A 22,362-nucleotide genomic window follows, 5' to 3' on the forward strand; every position below is an offset into this window, starting at 1 on the left:
TTGGCTCATTTGAAAGATCTTTAGTGTATTCTTTTTAAGCTGAGCAGTGGGGGGGGGGGAACCAAGTACTGTATGCATTCAAAATTTTAGCAGATTAAGTAATTCATTTATATGCACATCCTATTCATAGGTCTAATATATTAAGTGTATTTTGCAACAGCTTTTCATGGAACAACGGTTTTGCCAGGCTTATATTAACAGGCTCTTAAACACAGGCATCCATTCTGAAGAAAATATATTATTCCTTTTACTCATTTAACAATAATTTACAGCAAGCAGACTGGAGTGCAGTACAAATCATAGCCTCTCTTTTGTTACCTGCTGTAGTGCTTTAAACCCATAAGAATAAGGGAAGCTCTTGGGCTTGTGTCAGACAACTAGATTTATTTTGCTGCTTCTGGAAGTAGCAGTGATGGGCTAGAATGGCACTACAGGCTTTTTAAAAGATTATATAAAACAAACCTTCAAAAATATTCACTAGTATTCCAAAAGAATAAAGCAGATCAATAGCTTGGCTTTTAAAAAACCCAAAAAACTAAGAATGTGGAATATCAGTCAACATTTGTTGAAGCGTGCTGCTATATGAGCTAAAGGTTGAAGGGTCAAGTCCATAATAAGGAAGCTGAAAATGCTCAGTGTCCAAAAGAAAGCATAGGAACCAAAACTTACTAAAGAACACAGATGGAAGTAAAAAGCAGACAATAGGGGCTAACATCAATATATGGATCTGAGCTGACAAGCTCTGCTTTAGGAAATCTAAACGATAATGCACCTTTTTTTAAAAAAAAGTTTGGTGCTTGGGAGGAGAGAGGAGAATGGACAGCTTGAACAAACAGCATCTCATGATCAGTTTCACACATACTTCAGAGAAACTTAAGATTGCTCTGCAGCTCTAAATTATTAGAGTTCCAAAGATCTCAGAAGCTTGCTCTGCAATAACTCAGAGCAGGGCTTTTAGTGTGGCTGTCTGCCCTTGTTCTTCTGAAATAGCTTTCTAAATAAGACAGGCACCCCCTGTCTGTACTTTCCAGAAACAATTGAAGACAGTTTTAGTTCTGACAGGCTTTCTTTATGTCTCATTCCTTTGTGACAGTGGTTTAGAAGGCAATTAACAGCTCGATGATGATGATGATGATGATTTCAGTTTCCCATGATTAAGAACAGAACAGTGGCTGCCTCAAAGGATTACTGAAGCAAAATTTTTTAAAAATGAGGCTACAATCCATACCCCATGGTCTACAGCAGTGGGGCTCAACAGAGCTGTGCAATCTCCATTGCATCTGGAGCCACACTGATTGCTTTCAACTGTGCCCATGAATGAGCAGAAGAGATGTCTGCTCCCACAGAACTCCAGCTCCTCTCCTCCACACTGTTGAAAATGCTAAGAAAAACCTGATAATGGGTGGCACACTGAACGAAAGGCAGAGGGAGAAGGAAGAAACTTCCCCTGACTTGCAAGAAAATTCCCTTGACTTGCTTGTCTACAAATCTGGAGGTGTGAAAAGCAGCATTTTTAGTTTTTATAATAAGACTAAAGGTGGTGTACCTGTGATAAGATGGTCTCCACACACACTTCCAAATGGCTGACCGAATCAGTTAGCCCCACTGCTCTTGTAGAAATATGCGCTTTAACATTGCAGGTATTGGCACCAAGGAACTCCATGCTACCTCTTATGAAGCACTCCTGAAAACAATCCAGCTTTTGCTATGGTAGCCTGTACATGAAAAGGGAGGTTCCACTTTGGCCTGGGGAGGCCTCAATACATGCTTCAAAGCAAGCTGAATTGCAACACCCATTGATGACTGTCCCTCCCTTATTATTTGCAAATCTAAATCAAGCGAAAGAATGTCAGACTCCTTCTAGATGCATTTAGCCAAAGATAGTATCAGCTAATCACCACTCCTTCCAGATTACCCCGCCCCCCACTATCACTATCCAAATAAATTTCAATAGCCTGAAGCTCCTTCCACAGCCCACATATATGTTAATCTTTTTACTCCATCTCACCTGGACAGCAGAAGATGCCTATCTAGAAGCCATTTTGCAAATGTTTTGGACAAGCTTTTCCTGGTTGGCACCATTTGAAGATTTGTAACACCATTCACCAACAGGAAGACAGGCTTTGCAATATTTGTTTGTATGTTAATTTTTAACCTCAACTTGAGCATCAAGAGGTAGTGGTTTCCAATTCAGCAGTTAGGAATCTTTGAATACCCAAGTTGCCTCAAACCTTATGTGCAGGAACTTTCCTGCAGGCTCTCCCCCCTTTCTCCTTTTCCTCCCTTCTTTCTATCCCTTTTTTGCTGCTGAACAGGAACCCTTACCTCCAACACATTAACACACACACCACCTTACAGAACAAGAACAAGCATCAAATCTCCCTGCCCCACAGCAAACAGATTAGCTGGCAAAGCCCTCCTTCCCCTATCCCTCATTTTCTAGCCAATCAGGTCCTTCTTTTGAATGTAGACCTGCTCTCTTTCTTGCCTTTGCTATGCCCAGTTCTTCCTCCTTGGCTGTTTCACCCAAGCCCCATTTCCTCACTATGCATACCCACCTACTGCAAAAACAGACTTGTTTTACTCTCAGTCATTGACCCCAAGCTCTCCCACTAGCATTCTTCTGATTTTCCCCAAAGGCCCACTATCCAAAAAACCTCAATTCCTCTGACAACCTCCCCTTCTCTTTCTGAAAACAAGCAGCTCGAAGGAGCACCAATTTTCCCTTTCCAATGTCACCTTTACCCCTTTAGCTAACATCCTTCCCTCCCTTCTTTTCTCCTGACCACATCCTAGTTTCCGAGCACAATTCAAAGTGTTGGTGCTGACCTTTAAAGCCCTACACGGCCTCGGTCCAGTATACTGTACCTGAAGGAGCATCTCCACCCCCATCGTTCTGCCCGGACACTGAGGTCCAGTGTTGAGGGCATTCTGGCAGTTCCCTCACTGTGAGAAGCCAAGTTACAGGGAACCAGGCAGAGGGCATTCTCGGTAGTGGCACCCGCCCTCCCACCAGATGTCAAAAAGAAAAATAACTACCAGACTTTTAGAGGACATCTGAAGGCAGCCTTGTTTAGGGAAGCTTTTAATCTTTAAGAAATTAGTGTATTCTAATATTTCTGTTGGAAGCCGCCCAGAGTGGCTGGGGAAAACCAGCCAGATGGGCGGGGTATAAATATATTATTATTATTATTATTATTATTATTATTATTATTGTTGTTGTTGTTGTTGTTGTTGTTGTTGTTATTAGTTCTCCCATGTCTGCAGAGGCATTCTTTAGAACAAGCATCCCCAACCTTCGGCCCTCCAGATGTTTTGGACTACAATTCCCATAATCCCTGACCACTTGTCCTGTTAGCTAGGGATCATGGGAGTTGTAGGCCAAAAGATCTGGAGGGCTGCAGGTTGGGGATGCCTGTTTTAGAATAAGTTCTAACACTTGTACTGGATTTAAATTCTTTTAAACTGAGCCTGTTGTTAGTGTGCTATTTATCTTTAGTAGAAAAGAAAGGGGGAGCTAATTCTCTTTTGATATAATATCATTACAGTACTTTTGCTTTATCTCTTGTCTGTGCTAATCCTTGAGGTACCAAACTCTCAATGTCAGATAATAATAATAATAATAATAATAATAATAATAATAATAATAATAAACAAATAAATAAATCACAAGAATTGTGTGATAGAATCTGACCCTTGTGTGCAAACTACACTTTAAATAATGAACTATATTAAAATGTACAATGTTTTAACTTGCAAGTCACCACCTCCATTTTTAGGGGTTTTCTTGGGGAATATTTGGTGCAAAAATCTGACTGATGTGTATAGTTGATGATACAACCTCCTACAAAAATGATTAAAATTCTATTTAAGATTATAGCCATTTCTAATGAAACAGAAGTAAAGTTCTGAATAAGCTTTTTTTAAAAAATACTACTACTTTCTGAACAACCTTGTTGAGCACAAGGCACCACTGTTTTGCCTTCCAGGTGTTGACATTATCAATTACTACGGCCATTCATCCTGTCTCACAGCTCACCTCATTCTTGGCATGATGCTATCTCTAGTACAATTAATGGAGACTACCATGTTTCCTCTTGGCCAGAGTTTATCCAAGGACCATCACATTTGTAATGAATCCCTATCGTCATATGTATCATCATAAATCCATTAAAGCCCACTTGCGTTTTGGAACATATTGCTTGGAAAAGCCACATGTTTAGGGTGTAGGATTGCTTTTGAAAGGTGGGGTTGTTTTCATTCCATTCAGATAGGATTTATGTTGGGTGGGATCAGTTTCTTATACTTAAAAACCCCCAGCCAAATGGACATTATTTGGAACAGCTACCACCTAGGAAACATGGTCTCGTTTGGAAAATGCAGTTGCTTCCACTGCTAATGCAGCTATTTCTCCTGCATTTTGCAAATGTCATAGCTACCTACTGGGCAATGTCTTGGCCACCCTAATGATGGCATGCCTCCCATCCACACACAGAAACACCCATCATACAAGTTTGCCCTTTTAAAAAGATTGCATTTCTTTATAGAGGCCCATCGTACAACTGCTGTTCCTGGAAACTTTTGCAAAGGAGAAATATTCCAGTACCACTGTCATCTCTCAGCACTCCAACATTATGGGTCAAATTAGGACCCCCATTCTTCACCATTTGACCAGCCACTCTGGGCAGCTTCCAGCAGAATATTAAAATACAATGATTCATCAAATCTTAAAAGCTTCCCTAAACAGGGCTGCCTTCTGATGCCTTCTAAAAGTCGTAGTAGTTTATTTCCTTGACATCTGATGGGAGGGCATTCCACAGGGCAGGTGCCACTACTGAGAAGGCCCTCTGCCTGGTTCCCTGTAGCTTTGCTTCTCGCAGTGAGGGAATTGCCAGAAGGCCCTTGGCACTGGACCTCAACGTCAGGGCAGATCGATGGGGGTGGAGACGCTCCTTATCCGTGGTATTGTCACAGACAGGGTTGCAAAGTTCTTTGCAATGTGCTTTGAAGCATCCACTGTCAGCTGGTTGTCAGGGTGTGAGCGCCCTGCACAAGCAAAGCCCCAGAAATCAGCTGGGATCAGCTGCACTAGGAACTCCCCAGTGCATCCAAATGGGCTAGAGGAAATGACTTGATTCAAATTTCAAAACACTTCCTCCAGCACTTTGCATATAAGCTGCTTCCTCTTGACATAAAAAAAGTGTTCTGTTTTTAAATTGCCTTCGCTGGCGAGGGCGAAATACATTAAAAAGTGTTCTGTTTTTAAATTGCTTTCTCTGGGGAGGGTGAAATACTCAAGGTGTTTTTAGGAGCATTGTCCCCTCTGCAGAGAGGTCAAAGCGGCTCCCTGTAACTGACAATCAGCTGACCGCTGTAGTTATAGGGAGCCCCTTTTGGCACATTCTCTCTTCAAAGGAGGTTGCTGGAACTGCAGAAGAGCTGTTACAGCAACCTCTTGAGTCCTTTGAGGGTGTCAGTCACCTGATGTCATTATCATGCCAGGTGATTTGACAGTGGATGCACCCATCCAACTATCCAAGTTGTCCAGTGGAGGTGGGGAAGGCAAGTCTCTGACTCAATGGTTGGATCCAGTTCTCTACCCATTTACATAAGGTTAATTACATGTATCACTTGTTATCTGACCTTCCTTCAAGCAGCTCAGAGCTTTGCACACAGTGTGACTTCCCATTGTGTCTTCAGGGTAGCCAAATACTTTTTGCTGGATGAAGTGAAGCCCGCATGGCGCCCAATAGGGCCAACACTTTAAAAAGTATTGCTGCATAAATAGCTCAGTTGGTTAGAGCGTGGTGCTGATAACGCCATGTTTACAGGTTTGATCACTGTACGGGATAGCTTCATATTCCTGCATTGCAGGTGGTTGGACTAGATGATCCTCAGGGTCCCTTCCAGCTTTACAATTCTATGACCATTCAAACGCCAGTTCCTGCTTTTACTCATTCTTCTCCCCTGCCTCCATGGGACCATTGAAGTACAGAATGGCAAGGCTGGCTCTATGTCCAGACTTCCACTAAAGCTATGCCCCAGTCATGAAATATAACTGGGTCTACCCCTAAAAACAGTAAAATTTAAAAACAAATTAAAAAAGCACATGCATAAAAGCTTTTAATTTTCAAAATAATGTCCACAGCCTCTTTCATTAGGGTCACACATGCTTTTATTAGGACATGCCTTTACTTGCTCCATGAACCATTCCAAGAAGTCAGGAAGGAATTCATAAATAAAGGAAAAGTTCATCAAATCAAGTTACAATCTCCTTGCTACCAGAGTGACTAAAGCTACCTGCTTGCATAATATCTGAACACAAGCCATTGGTTTCTCAACTTTAAACACCCAGTATCTTGGGTACAATATATTAACATGTCTAATAACCGCAAATCATCTCAAAGCATTACTAAATGTTACCATGCGTCTATATAATTTAATATTTTTTAATTTTAAAAGTCCTAAACAAAGGGAACACATTCCTCCAGTGAATAAGCAGGGCTTTGCAGGTTTGCCAAGGGTCCAATAAATTCTAGACCAGATGGAAGATCTTTATCAGCATTTTATCAGGCTCAACAAGTGACCTACTCAAGAATTTCTCACCAGATTTTCTGCAGCTAGCACTACAAGGCAAAAACACATTCCAGAAGATAGCAAGAAGTGAACTCTTTATTTGTTGTTAGTTGATAGTTATGTGAAATGGTCAGTTGTGAATAATCGTAAAATCAATTGTGAATTTGGCAACTATTTATTTATTCAACATTGTTTAATACTGTTTAATCGGAATGTAAAATGTTTCTTGAAAAAATCAGCTTCTGTTTCTTGCCTAGGTTACATGAATGGGATCAGGAAACAGATTCAGTTAATTGCCAGTGCTTTCGAGTCTCTTTCGTAGATTTGAATACCCATCTGATTAAGAATTACTCACTTAAATATTTTATTTTAACTCCTTTCGTAGGACAGAATATACCTTGCTGGGGGAAATTCTGAATTACAACATACCTGAAGACTTCTACAAAAAAAATGTTTTGAAAATGATTCAAAGACAAAGGCTTGTTTGGGCAAATTCTTCTCTCTTTTTTTTGTTACCAGTATGCAAATTCCAAATAAAAAAATTCAGGGCTGGTTTTATGTGTGACATTTGTTTCTGTGAAAGAAAAAGCATTTATGTTGTCCCTGAATTGTGCCACAAGCAATTGTCAAAGGTCAAACAGCAGTATTGGTTGTCCAGTCTTTACACTTGTAGCACACTAAATTCATTAGCTACTGAGCCTGGGCTTGCCGATCAAAAGGTTGGCAGTTCGAATCCCTGTGATGGGGTGAGCTCCCGTTGCTCAGTCCCAGCTCCTGCCAACCTAGCAGTTTGAAAGCATCCCAAAAAGTACAAATAGATTAATAGGTACCACTCCGGCAGGAAGATAAACGGCATTTCTGTGTGCTGCTCTGGTTTCGGTGTTCCGTTGCGCCAGAAGCGGCTTAGTCATGCTGGCCACGACCTGGAAAAACTGTCTGTGGACAAATGCCGGCTCCCTCAGCCTGTAAAGCGAGATGAGCGCTGCAACCCCAGAGTCATTCGCAACTGGACTTAACTATCAGGGGTCCCCTTTACCCTCACCTTTCAAACATAACTGTGTACATATCTCCCACCCCCTAAAAACCCCAGCTATCACAGGTCTTGCTCCAGGTAGGTCAGCTCTTGAGGTACAATTCTAAGTATACCTAACTTAAGTTCTATTATAATCAATGGGATTTATTTTCAGATATGCTCCAAGCTGAGGAATCATGACATCATAGCACTATGGCCAGAGGTGCTGCCAGGTTCGAGGGAGTCCTGGACCAAATGACTTTCATCTCCCTTCCTGTGGCCACTCTGCTTGCCTGAAGCCCCTGATGTCATGGAGGAGAATGGAAAGAAGAAAGTAAACTCCTGGCTGGATTTCACTTACGGTGGAGTGACTATTGCCATGCTAGGATTTGAGGTTTTTAGGTTCACTAAGCAGTACAGAGAAGAGTGGGTAGGTAGATTGTCCAAAATAAAGGGGGTGTGGCAGGAAGAGATGTAGGGACTAGGAATGCACAAGGACACACAAGGGAAACTTCACTGTGAGACTCAGCAAGCCACAGATCCAGAGTTAAAGAGAAGCCATGAGAATCCAGTACTCCAAGACATGGATCTAAACGTAATTTCAGCCAGGCTCCCTTTTGCCATAACGTGCCATTTTGCATGTGGCAGCTAAATATTCAATTTAACCAATTTGAGATTAAGGAATTTTAACAAAAGTCCACATGGGAAGGAAGGTTTGTTCAGCCACAGCACACACACAAAAACAGGAAACATCTACAGTAAGAAGGTATTTGTCTTCCTACAATGGAACATAAAGATGTGTCATCCAGTTTTCAGACACAAAACAGCTATTTCTAAGTAAACTCACACATTAAAGCAGAGGCAGGATTATATTAGGTTTTCGTTGCATTTCATGGCCAGTTAAAACTTGCACAAAGGGGGGGAAACAAACAAATGTAACCTATTCAACTCAGTGCAGAGCTCTTAATCAGCAGGCAAAACTGGAGTTCAGGGGAGGGAAATCAATTTTCAGAAGGCAAAGAGTAACAACTGCAGATTTAATCAAATTGCATTTGCAATTCCGTACTATTCTCAATATTTCTAAAAGCAATGAGCTCAATGGCAAAGAATGAATTTCAATAAATGTCACGTATCTAGTTGCTAGGCTTAATTCTTAAAATTTATAGGTCTGGATCAACTTATCTGAAGGAAAAATGTTTCTGGGGCACTTTATGCTGCTTAAATACGGTAAATATTCATGTAAAGGAGATACAGGACGGACACAAAAGTTTGGTGCATAATAAGGCAAAACGTCATGGAGGAGAAAGAAAAGATGATGCAAAGAAGTATAAAGCAACCATTAAAATGTTGGTGGAACCAATATAAAATATGAAAATTGTGACAATTAAAAAGAACACTTCTTCACATTTTTGTGCTTCATGAGAGCTAAAATTCAATAAGCATAAACACACAAAACATATTTATATTACAGATTTGCATGGGAAGAACAATTTTCTAAGACTTTCACAGCCAAGGGTACAAGCTAAAGCTGGAAAGCTGGGAAAAAGCCAAATTCTAGGATGTGAAGTTCTGGGGTCCTCTATAAGACCCTGTCTCCTTAGAGGTCACTGGCTAAAATGTTCAATAGGCCCACCAAGTTCAGTCTTTCCTTAGCATTCCTTAAAACAGCCTGCTACCAACACATACTGATCCACAGAAAGCAGGAGGATCTTTACTCGAGTGCATAATTCAAAGTCAGCAGAGGTAGAGAGATCTCCTAATCCAGAGTCTTGAACACCATAATTAAAACATCAGTAAATATCATTATTTATAGCAGAGCTGGAACAAGAAGCCATTTGTTAAGTAAAAAAATAGCTTTAATATCCTGAACTAGAAGAAATGGTTTTGTTTTTTTAAAGCTCTTTACTCCCTGTCTTATGTCTCATTCTCCATTATCCCTGTAACTCAGCCTATTGAGTGCCCTCCAAATGTTTTGGATCAGACAACTGGAAAACAGTAGTTTGGGGAAGACTTCTCTAACTCTTGCATGACCCACCATTCTATGACATTTCCTTGCTTTGAGTTTCTTCTAGCCATCTTATTAGAGAACACTGGTAGTTCTTCAGGCATTGATATAACCCCTTTTCTATAGCAAGAATATGCTGAGTAAGTCTCCTGGGAAATCCATGTGGGTGGTGGCAACTTTCCCTGCTACTTGCCCCCAAATAGGGAGAGTACCACCACTATCAATAAGAAACTGCTTGGACACATTCCTATAGATTGTATCCTTAGATCCCATTCATTAGTGCAGAGGATACAAGACTGACTTCTGAATAGCACAAACGGTTATTAAAAATACAGGACACCAGCAGGCCATTCCACAATGAGCTCTTTGTTGAAGAGGACTTGTGGTAGTAGAACATATATTTACACATAAGTAATTTGTAACCCTGTGGCAAGTTATACTTTGAAATGTATCAATATCTTAACATTACCTCTCCAGAATACTTCTCATTTCTTTGAAATATGAAAAGAAAAAGCTAAGCTTTGACACTTGTGACATACAAACATCATAATATCAGAGAGTTACGGTAGAAGGGACCCTGAGCATCATCTTGTCCAACCTGAATATGAAGCTGTCCCATTTGGCCATCAAACTTGCAACCTTGGCGTTAGTAGCACCATGCTCTAAACAACAGAGCTATCTTAATACCAGTAGCTAGCTCCATTCCATACTTTAGCTCACTTTTTTGTGACCACCAGCATAATCAAATGGACAACCCAATGAAAGAAATCCAGTCCTTCTGTGACTATATCCCACACCCAATTAATTTCACGTGGACCATAGAAATTTGGACCTACAATAATTATTACCCTACATAACACACTGCCTTCTTGGAGGCAAATAGCTTGACGATTCCAAAGATTTGTTAACACTGAAAGGAACAAGTTAGCACAATGCTCTGTGTTGGGATGACTGTGGAAATTAGATTGTAATGCTGATTTGATTTCCTAAAAGGTATATGAAACAACACACAAGAAGGTTAAAGATTCTCATGGTAATGAATGTTCTTGGAATTACAAAGAGCTCAGAGGAGACCAGATTTGTGCTTCTAGAGGGAAATTGGTGGTGGGGAGGGGGGTGTAAGAGAAAGGTCACTTAATTATTCTTGTCTTTAAAGTGTCATCTACACAACATTTCCCCTGGGTGAAGAAATTGATTTTAAAAGCGTTTCTGCTAACATGCTTGTGTCAGCTGTTATGTATGAATTATAAATACTTTTAAAATAATTGCCAATGGAAAGGGGGGTGGGAACTAGTGCTGTTTAGGAGAAAGATCCAAACACAATAGAAAGCCTCACTTTGAATGAGAGATTATTCTTATTTGCAGAATATGAAGACACACTACATATAGGTGACACAATACTACAATTTCATTTTCTTGTTAAAACCAAAGTGGTCCCACAATGTGCAAATTAATATATGCATAACCTATTTCACAGAACTGAAGGGTGACCAAATACCCTCCTAAATGTCCTTTTCCCCAGCCATTTATGAAATATGTCTAAAGTTCTGCTTGCCCAGATATTCCTAGGAATAGATACTGTCCTGATGATACTGTCAGAAAGGTCCTGCTCTTAACCTTAAAGATGATGCATCTTGCATTACAATGGATACAGAAAAAGACTAGCCTCAGTGCCAATTATAAAGCAAGAGCTATTCCCCAAGGTACGCTGGAGCCAGATAGAAGGTTTTAAGGCAGAAGTAGGGAATCTTTGGCCCTCCAAATGTTGCTGAACTGCAACTCCCATCATCCCAAGCAAGTATGGTCAGTGGTCAGCTGTAGTTCAGAAACATCTGGATTTAAAGAGTGAAGCATTATCACTTTGAAATGTGCCCAGAAGAAGCCAATAGGAAGCCTGTGCAGCACTTGTAAGATAACTGTGGTTCTCCCAAGTCAAAAACATGGGGATCCATATGCAGTACTAGCTGCAGCTTCTGAATACTTTCCAAGGGAAGCCTTACATCAGGCATTCCCAAACTTGGCCCTCCAGATGTTTTGGGACTACAACTCCCATCATCCCTAGCTAACAGGACCAGTGGTCAGGGATGATAGGAATTGTAGTCCCAAAACATATGGAGGGACAAGTTTGGGGATGCCTGCCTTACATTAACATTAAAGTTATGAAGTAGAGCATGGATTATAGTTGCCAAATCTTGAGGTAGAGACACTAGTTAGAGCCAGGTGAACCTGGTCAAAATGCCCACCTAAAGATAGCATCAAAGGGCAGGTTGTGCTTATGGAACCAAATCCTCAGATCAGCAAATTTCATTATGCCTGGGCCATTCACCTCTGAAAGGTTGGTGAGTGCCTTGATTCAGTTTGTCATTCGCATCCCCTAGTGCCAGAATGAAATCAATTACAAAAGGCATGAACTGTGTTCTGACTCATGAGGAAGGTAAACTCTTGTCTCTATTTACAGTAGAAACAATATGATACACAAGATTGTTGCAGATATGAATTATGTACAGTGGGAATCAATAACAGGAGACGCTGAGGCAAACCCAACCTCCTTGTCAAGTACCATTGGCCCCTCATGTTGCCAACCCAGAGAGTTATATAGAGAGGTTGCCATGGCTTGGGAATGAGTGGGAACTGGGTCCGTTACCCTCCCGAGAAGCAAGCATTTGAACCCAAGCCAGTTAGATAAATGGCAAAAGCTTGTTACTGGCCTCCATAATGTTCCTTCTCAAAGTTGGAAAGAGAACAATAGGAGCATAACTGCATATCTCAGCTCTTTAAGCCCAAAAGATACAACTCAACAAGTCTTCTGGCAGTCTGTCAGATTTATGGAAACAACTGCGATGAAATGCAGTTGTCAGTATGTCATTGAATTTAATGCAATGTTAGATACAACACCTCTCCTAATTTTCTCTTTGATAAAGAGTTGTGTCATCCTCTTGCCAAAGGCATATTATAAACGATCATGGGACATTAAGGGAACAATCCTAGGCAAGTCTACTTGCAAATAAGTTTTGCTATGCTAAATGGGGCATCGTTCCTAGTAAGCAAGAATTGCAGGCTTCATGAGCCTGATCTAAGGGGGTTTACAGTTTTCCAACCTGCTCTTCTGCTAGTATTCTCATATAAAGACACAGCTACAAAGCCATCCCACCCCTGTCACCCCCAACATGTCCTTTCCCCAAATCCTCACCAGCGATGGCAGTAATAAGCCCACCAAGCTACAAATGAATGCTGTGCTATCCTCATAGATAAAGATTAAATGGTAGATAATTTTACAAGAGTGGAATCAGAAGCAATTTTAAATGTGATTTTTTTTAAAAAAAATTGCATGGTGAGATATAAAGGAATCCCACATCCCTTAAGCTCTACAGAATATATACAGGTGATATTAAACATGAACAAGGTGCTTTTCATTCCCCCATATGATCCAGTATTAGCAGTCCATTGTAAGGAATTGCAAATTATTTAGCACAGTGCATTCTTTGCTCTGTTGTCTTGCTGAATGCCTGGTGAGCAGAGACCCAACTACTTGTTGAACATTCAAGCCACCAAGTCCTATGTAGATCCGCACTAAGTGGTGACTAGAATACAATTTACACTGCATGGTGACAATTCAGTCACTGATCTCTCATCTATTTTAAAACAAACATCAGTGTGTCGTAACAGTAATACATAGTATTTTCAAAGGTTCAAAAGAGGTTTTCCTTGAGCTATATTATTGCCGGCATTTTTTTTACATTATTAAATTTGCAATAGTGTTAAAGAAATAAAGGCCAACAACTTTTTTAAAATAAATAAATAAATGCCACCACGTTGTATGCTGTGTAGGATGGAATAGCTCGAAAGAAGGGTGAAGATGAAGAGTGGTTTAACTAAGGCTGCTCCATTTTTGTTTTGATGTATGCCCATTCATGGTGCAACATGACTTTGCTGAATCTACAGTGCATGCAGCAATATCAAAAGATTCCCCATCTTTCTGCACCAAGACTAGTTATGATAGCACCAGAATGGGTTGCTGCCCAAAATGGGCACAAGTGCCGCCCCGGGGCACCTGAGTAGCTAGCTATGCTGCTGCATTTGGAGGGCTTCAGTTTGAGAATCCCTCTAGTCCAGGGTGGCTAACTATAAATCCCCAAGTCTGTCACAAGATCCAGGGCAAGCTATCTCATTCTTATCTGGAGGGGTTAATTCAAGACACTATCTGTGACCCATTCTACTGAAGCCATTAATGTAATCCTCATCAGCAAAGTGCACACCGCAAAAACAAACTCCAGTACTGTACTAAATTTGTAGAAAACACATTTCTACCCCAGAAGCACAGCTCCGTACTATCAAGGATGGAAACCCTGGGGCACTCCTGATGTTGCTGGACTCCAATGGTCAGGAATGAGATGATGGGAGCTTGAGTCCAACAACATTTGGAGAGTCATAGTTTCCTCATCCCTTTCTTAGCTTCTCTTGCAAAATTACTTAAAATATGTCACCCTATCAGTTTACTAGAACAAGGGGAGGCCAGGCAACCACTTGCACATACCTGCTGAAGCATGCTATACATAAACTATGCATACCAATCCACCTTCACACACTAGGATCACAAAGCATCAACTCAAGTCACATGATGCACAAGCAGTGTGCAATATCCAGATTTTTTACAAACAGCTGTGTACGCAAACAATTTGTTCACTTCTAAACTTTGAATTGAGCAGTATATTGTGTTCCCATCTGCCTCCACTATCCCCAGATGTACAGTTTTAACACATTTATTAGCACTGATTGGAAGCACTGATTTCAACAGAACTTAACTCCCCCACCAAAAGTATTTAAAGGTCTAAAGTCTTTGACTATGAATTGTTTTCATAATGCAACTACTGATATTTCCTTGAACTCTTTTGACTAGCACAGATCATAAACCCAAGTCTTACCCTTTAAAAATGTATTTGTAACACTACTCTAGCCAACATAGTACAGCACCTTAATTTAAGGCTGCAGCACTAAAGACACTTTGCTGATACTATTGAACTCAATGGGGCTTACTTCTGAGTGGAACTGTATAGGCTTGCACTATAAGTTCTTAATGGATCACTTTAAGTTTACATCAAGGGTAGCTATCCCTTAGATCAGGCATCCCCAAATTTTGGCCCTACAGATGTTTTGGACTACAATTCCCACCATCCCTGACTACTGGTCCTCTTAGCTAGGGATCATGGGAGTTGTAGGCCAAAACATCTGGAGGGCCGCAGTTTGGGGATGCCTGCCTTAGATGCTGTTCGACTACAACTGCTATAAACCGCAACTGTTGTGACCTTAGGGTGGGTAAAGGATGAATAAATAAATAATATTGGTCATGCTGGCTGGGAGTTGGATTTCAACAACACCTGGAACCCAATGATGAATTCCAGTAGCGTGCTTTAATATGTGGTGTAAACGACATAAAGGGTAAAGGGACCCCTGACCATTAGGTCCAGTTGTGACCGATTCTGGGGTTGCGCGCTCATCTCGTGTTATTGGCTGACGGAGCCGGCGTACAGCTTCCAGGTCATGTGGCCAGCATGACAAAGCTGCTTCTGGAGAACCAGAGCAGCACACGGAAACACCGTTTACCTTCCCGCTTGAAGCGGTACCTATTTATCTACTTGCACTTTGACGTGCTTTCGAACTGCTAGGTTGGCAGGAGCTGGGACTGAGCAACAGGAGCTCACCCCATCGCAGGGAATCGAGCCACCGACCTTCTGATCAGCAAGCCCTAGGCTCTGTGGTTTAACCCAGTGTTTCTCAACCAGTGTGCCTCCAGATGTTTTGGGACTACAACTCCCATCATCCCTAGCTAGCAAGACCAGTGGTCAGGAATTATGGGAGTTGTAGTCCCAAAACATCTGGAGGCACACTGGTTGAGAAACACTGGTTTAACCCACAGCGTCACCTGCACATAGTCTGGGCTAATATTCTCCTTTTGGCCCACAAAAACAAGTGTGCACGCTCACATTGCAACAGGTATTATAACAAGAAGCCCACCCTCAAAAGAATGGAATAGGTTCCACAAGAGAATGGGATGGAGTAGATTCATATAGTATTTCTTGCCACACCATTGCCTACATCCCAAGTTTCTTTGCAAATTGTGGATTATCACTTAAAATGTAACTTTGATTAAGATAGTTTGGAAATGCAAAGATGATGGCTGCAAGCCACATCTCAGACAGCATATTATTCCAAAAATAGACCAACAGGATATTTTTTGTTACCTGCATTTTTTGATTCAGAGTCCCATGAATCCTCAAAATCCATGCTTCCTCAAAATTATAACAGTCAAACTGGCTCCCATTAAGCTTCCCAGTGCAAATACAAAAAATGTGGGTGGGGTGGAGCAAAGGGCTAGTAAAGGGTGATTTATTTGTTTTCACAGCAAACCACTGCTGGCATTATACCTACCACCAGCGATGGGCAGTGCCCCCCACCTGCCTGCTTTCTTATTTGCAACCAGTCCAGGAGTTGGCACCACCCAACAAACTTCCTCCTCCTTAGCCACAGCATTGCCCTTGTAGAAGTCAGCAACGGGGAGGGTGGGAACAAAATTAGACCCAAAGATTTTGAAGGGACTACAAGGTTGAACCCCTTGCAATGCAGGAATCTTTTTGCTCAACTTGGGGCTTGAACCCACAACCCTGAGATTAACAGCCTCATGCTCTACCAACTGAGCTATCCCAACTGACTCTGGCTCCACTTGCTACTGGGCTTGCCTTACCAGTCTCAGCCACCCACCACTGCTGGCCACGCTCACAGCAGGACTGCCTGCCCACCGCCAGTTACAATTTCAGGGTGAAGTGAGGAACTTCGGTAGTTAGGCAAGCTGTGAACAGATGCACTATCCACCTGTAGGCAGGCTGAAGAAATCGCTCCCTCCGGGCAAGGCTGCGAGAACAGGCGTGCAAGGAAGCGAGCCTCTCCTTCACCTTGCCTCGAGGACTCTCCCTGCACTTCCTTATCCAGCGCCTCTGCTCTGAGTCAGATTGCGGGTGGCTAAAAAACTTCTTTGTAAGCAAGCCGCGTTGCAAGCTGCCTTCTCCATGCACTTCGCTTCTTTCTGTCCCCCTCCCCCTCTTTAGGGAACGAGTCACCCCTGAATCATCCAGGATCTCCTTTCAATCATCTTCGCAGCGAGGAAAGGTTTTGGCTTACTCTCCGCTCCTTCCAGTGAGCACGGCAACTCTTCCCACCCACCTACACACACACACTCTCTCTATAGAAAGCGCAGATTCCCTTGCGCTCCAGCCCAACCAGGAATCAAATCACCGCACCAGACCCGAATAGATCTCAGACCATCTTGAGCTAAGCCCAAGATCCAAGCAACAGGGATAGCACTTATCAATTCGATTTTAAGAAATACATACCGGTAGCTGTCAAGTTCTCCCTTTTTTTTAAGGGAAATTCCCTTATGCTAAATAGGCTTCCTCGCGAGAAAAGGGAAAACTTGACAGCTATAGAAATAGGTGCCTCTTCCCCCCTAAATCCCATACGCGTGGGAATCCCTTGCGAGGAGGCAAATGCAAGTCCCACGGGTGCATACCGGGTCATTCTGGGGAAGAGAACCCCTACCTGGATATCACGTGACGATTCTGACCCTCTCATATGCACCCGAGCTGGCTGCCATAGGAGCCACCGCCTAGGGACCTTTGCCTCCGCCCCATAAAATATTCGAGGGGGGCGGCCCCCCTCAAAGCTAATAGGCACCACCAAATAGTGTGTGTGCTCCGCACCATGTGATCGATAATGTGGGGCGGGGCTTCCCCTCACCCCCCAAAATTATTTTATTCAAGTTGGCACTCCTGCTGGCTGCGCTTCCTCGGCGAAGAGGCAAAGCACCTTGCACATGCTTAAAAGCCTTCTCATCTCTTTCACGGCACATGCTCTCGGAATGAGCTCTGGCACCGTGCGCAGGTCTGGAGGGCTGAGCCCTGCCAAGTCCAGGCTGATCTCCAAGAGCAGCGGCAGCCAAAAAAACATTCCAGCTACTCATTTCCTCGACGATTACTATCAAGCAGCCACTCGCCAGCCACCGCTTACTCCGGATCAGCGGTCGCTACGAGGAATCGCCTTAAATCGCACCGCCGTCACAACTCGAATCCGCTGGAATGCCTCCCCGGCTGATCCTGTATACAGTACCCTCTTTACTTACCTGAGAACCAGCCTCGTGATAAAGTTAAACGAGATTTACTCCCGAGTAAGAGATGTGTGGGGCTGAACTGCAAAACGAGGCGCCAAGTAAGCCTCCCCCCTGAAATGTCACATCCTTTGCGGCGGGGAGGAGCGAGGCTGGAAGACTCCTCAATCCAGATCAGGGGTGCCAAGATGAATAAAATACTCAGGGGGGAGGTGAGCCCCGCTCCACATAATCGATCACATGATGAAGTGCACGCACATCATTGGAATGGCGATGCCCATCAACTTTGGGGGGAGGCGGCCCCCTCAAATACTTGGGGGGGGGGAAGGGAGGAAAGGGACCTCGACCCTTAGGATTTGGCTCCTAGGATCCCAGATTCATGGCGGGGGTGGGGAAAGGCAGTCCACCTCTGCGCCAACCTCTCAAGACTTTCCCAGGCGCCCAGACTGAACCAATAACTCCCTGTTCCGAAATCAATCCCCGATTGGAGCGAGAGAGGATCGGACCAGCCTCCCAAAGCGCACTCAAAACACAACGCTCACGGCTGAGCGGGACCTGCTACTGAAGAAAACGCATCCGGGGTCCGGCTGTGCCACACTCCGAAGCAAGTGTCCCCGCTCCGACGTAGCCGCCGTTCCCCCCCCCCCGTTCCCTTCCCCGCTGCAACCTGCGGAGCTCTCCTGTAGTTTTGACCGTACCTTGCTCGCTGAAGGCGAGGAGGGCGCAGCTGTTCCGCCGCCGGCGGGTTGCCTCACATCTGGATGCCGCCACCGACGGTCCCACCGAGCGCACCAGGAGCCGCCAAGCGTCCCTTTTCCTTTCTCTTCACCGAGCGAGCCACCTGGAGGGAACGAGAGCGGAGACGCTGCCGGCGCTGCCTCAAAGTCAACCTCTGGCGCTTGCCGACGGGGCTCGCCCGAGCCTCTCTCTCTCTCGCTCTAGTGGCGGCTCCCAGCGGCAAATCCGCGCCGCCACTGCCTCTCGCGCCCCTCCCTTCCCGCGCGATACTCCTGACCTGCCGCTGACTCACCAGTGGAGCCGGAGCGGGGCGGGCGCTCGCTGCCACAGAAAGGCAAAGCCGCGCGCCTCGCTTGCTCAGTATCGACTACACTACAGTACAACGTGCGGCGAGTTCTTTCTCTTGGCGCGCGGAGAGGCCTCGGCAGAACAGCTCGACGCGCCTCAGGGCGCGTTCCCGCCAATTCCGCCCCGATCCTTCACCTCAGCACACCAGCCACCCGCCCACCGCCAGGCCTCAGGTGGTTTCCTCCCCGAGCCTTCCTTCTCAAGCCAGGAGAGGAAGGAGTGCTTCGGGAGGAAACGCGGGGCTTCAAGAGCCGGCCGAGGGGAAGGACGAAAGCAGTTTCCCAGGAGCTCCCGTCAGCGCGCGGAGAAGCGCTTCAATTGTTAACAAGCCTTTCATTGTCTGGGGCGGGGAGGGGGGTGGTAGCTTGCTTTGTGGATTTCACGTATTAAATCAGAAAGTGCTGCTTCCACGTGACAAAACCCTCGCTGCTCAACAGGGGTGCCAACTTGAATAACATATGGGGGGGGGGGCAAATAAGCCCCACCCTGCATAACTGATCACATGACAGGGAGCACCCGCACCATTTGAATGGCGATGCCCATTAACTTTGGGGGCTGCCCCCTCAAATGTTTAATGGGGAGGCAAAGGAACCACGACCCCTAGGAGTTGGCTCCTATGTTTCTCATTTCGGAAATAGCATGTGGCCTTGGGGTTTAGAGTGGCCACATGAAAGGAAGAAGTCAGAGTTCCTTCTCTTGGAATAGTTGTGCAGAAGGCAGACTGCATCTGCATCTACTGAAACACTATTTTCTACTCAAAGTGAAGGGGCCTTGCCTTTTTTATTTTCACAACTTTGGCTGCGTGTGCACACCTGGAGAAGCGGCGGCTACCTGGAGATCACTGGTTGCCATTAGTTCCTATGACTTAAAAATGCTACGGGCAGTCGTGGAGGAGTGTGGAAGAACGTGTGGACCCAGAATTGACCTCCACAGTCACAGACTCACTGTTAAAACCATGTTTATGGAAGACAATCTTACTCGGCTACAAGTGATCGCCAAAGAAGAAGAAGGTGGGGGAAGTTGCACAGCACCAAAGCCAATCTGCTTCCCTCTACTCTCTTCGCATGTAACACTCCAGCTCCTCCCTTCTCCACCCAGTGGCAGACTTTGGGATTTAAAATTTCAGTGGTGCTCTGTGCAATGACAATTTCCGACACCCCCAGCCTCTCACCCTCCGTTGCTCGTCATTGTTGCAGTGCCCCCTGAAGCACCCTTGTGGCTCGGCGCCCAGTGCAGGCCGCCCTCTCCTAAATCTACCTCTGCTCCACCTGGTCTAACCTGCCCACCAGAAACAGAACCATTGTCACAGCTCGTTTTCTTCCAATATTTATTGAGCTCAAGAGCAACAGGTTGGGAAGCAGCCAGTTAAGGAACAATGTGTACCTTGGTAGCACAGTGTGTATATGCCAATAATTTCTGAGGTTGACTCTTCCACTTTAGAACTGCTTGCCCCTTGGGAAGTCCTGATGCATTAAACTATTTTCTGACATGGATTTGCTGCCTGTCCCTGCTAAAGTTATATTCCGTCGTCACAAATTCCCTATCTGCAAATGGAATTAACAGCATACAGTACTGCAGATTCATAAAGGGTTTTGTGCCATAGACTCATAGTCCCAACTTTAAGCAACTCCCATTCTTTCAGCCTCAATTCTCAGGAGGGGAACCGTAGAGTGAATAACTACACTAGCAGAAAATTGTGAAGGAAATCATGCAATAGGTCAGTCAGTAGAGCATGAGACTCTTATTCTCAGGGCTGTGGGTTTGAGTCCCACATTGGGCAAAAATATTCTTGCCTTGGGGGTTGGACTATGATTCTATGATCTAGACTAGAATGAGGGAGGGTCCTATTTTCCTCTTTACTTCTGGTGAGGAATGAGAAACTAGGCAACAAGGTTGGAATTAAAGGACTGCCCCATGCAGCTAGTCTTGCATTACCAGTTGTGTGTGAATTTGCAATTACCTAGGAACAAGCCACACTTAACACTTTCTTCTGAAGAAATGTGCAGAGGACTGTAATGGCATACTCAGCCCTGAAGCCCCATAAAATATTTGTCCTGCAAAGGAAAAAAAATGATATGATCTCAAAAGTTATTAATGTTCTAGATTAATTTTTAATATAGACCCACTGCTTCTGAATGCATTGTCCCTGAAACCCACATTCCACACATAAAACCTGTTCAAGCAAGCACTGGCAGATGTACTGCAAACAAGGAAGTCCCACTGAGCTTCAGTTACCACATTGTAACCATACAAGCATCATAGGTCTTTATACAGTGGTACCTCTGGATACGCACCTGATCTGTTTCAGGGTGCCATTCGCACCCCCAAAAGTACGTATCTAGAGCGGCGCTTCCGTGCACGTGTGAAGGGTGCAGGATGGTTCTGTGCATGCGTGAAGCGCACAGGATGCTTCTGCGCATGTGTGTGCAGCGGAACCCGGAAGTAAACACTTCCGGGTCCGCCGCGTACTTAACCTGAAAGTACGCAACCTGAAGCATACATAACTAGAGGTATGACTGTATTGACATTCATAGGTTTATATTAATTTGGTATGCTTTACTGTTTCCAAAAGTAAACTGCCTGGCTCAAGGTCTTGTGTGGACAGGGGACACACACACACACACACCGCCCCGTACTTTCTTCCTTCCCAGATACATTTGCTCCCAAAATGCAGTTGTTAATAAATAGCCTGGGAACTGGCTTTCGTACATAAAATTTAACCCCCAAATGTGATGCTCAGGGAATCCTCTTGGCAGCTTTCATAGCAGTTTACAAGTGTCTTTAACACAGTGCTCATGACATGGCAGCCAATATACAGGATTGCACAGAAAAACACGCACAGAAACACAGAAAAACACACACACAGAGAGAGCTATGAGCAAAAGTGATCTAAAGACTGCAAACACATTTGTATGCAGCGCCAGTGTAGGGTCTGTTGTGAAACAGTGGGTTTGCTGCCTAGTAGGTGTTGCGTACGCACACTGCTTTCCTCCAGCTCTGCCTATGCTTGCTTTGCATAATATTTGTTTGAAAATATTGCAAAATGTTATCCCCAATGAAGTCAAACTCAAGTAGTGCTGTTCTTGAAACGTCTCACCACTCAGGGAAATGTGGAAGCAAGACAGTAGATATGGTTGATCTTTTCTGCTGTAGAGGTATTAAATATGAGGCAAGCTGTTCTTACTCATTCTTACACTGACACATAATGCAGTTAGTCATTTGCTATTCCTACAGATTCCTATGGATAAGGATGGTGGGGGGATCTGGGGGGGGCAGGACAGGTTAGAATGGGTGTGGATGGGTGCGGGGGAACTGATATCAGCACCGCTTGTGAAGCGATGCTACCATCCCCTTATTCTGGCCATCTTCACATTTCTCTCTCTGGAAGTGAAGCCTTCCGTATCAGCTTAAATTTAAAAGCCACCCCACAGAATATTGTACCAACCCCTCTCATTTCTTGGCAAGGATGTAATTATCAAATGACTGTCATTGCAAATCTCAAGGGTTTCGTTTTTTTAACCACTGGTG

At 44.1% G+C, this 22,362-nt stretch overlaps 1 protein-coding gene across 1 annotated transcript in view; it reads right to left on the bottom strand.

Moving 5' to 3' along the window:
* Nucleotides 1-1,988, bottom strand: part of MET (MET proto-oncogene, receptor tyrosine kinase) — a 72,718-nt gene extending 70,730 nt beyond the window's left edge. The window contains exon 1 of the mRNA XM_035126755.2: nt 1,547-1,988. Within this exon, the coding sequence (XP_034982646.2) occupies nt 1,547-1,663 (117 nt within the window). The 5' untranslated portion in view covers nt 1,664-1,988. The remainder of the gene's footprint in view (nt 1-1,546) is intronic.
* Nucleotides 1,989-22,362: the final 20,374 nt, after the last annotated feature.

This window comes from Zootoca vivipara, chromosome 10 (genome assembly GCF_963506605.1).
Source record: "Zootoca vivipara chromosome 10, rZooViv1.1, whole genome shotgun sequence".
Lineage (NCBI taxonomy): Eukaryota > Metazoa > Chordata > Lepidosauria > Squamata > Lacertidae > Zootoca > Zootoca vivipara.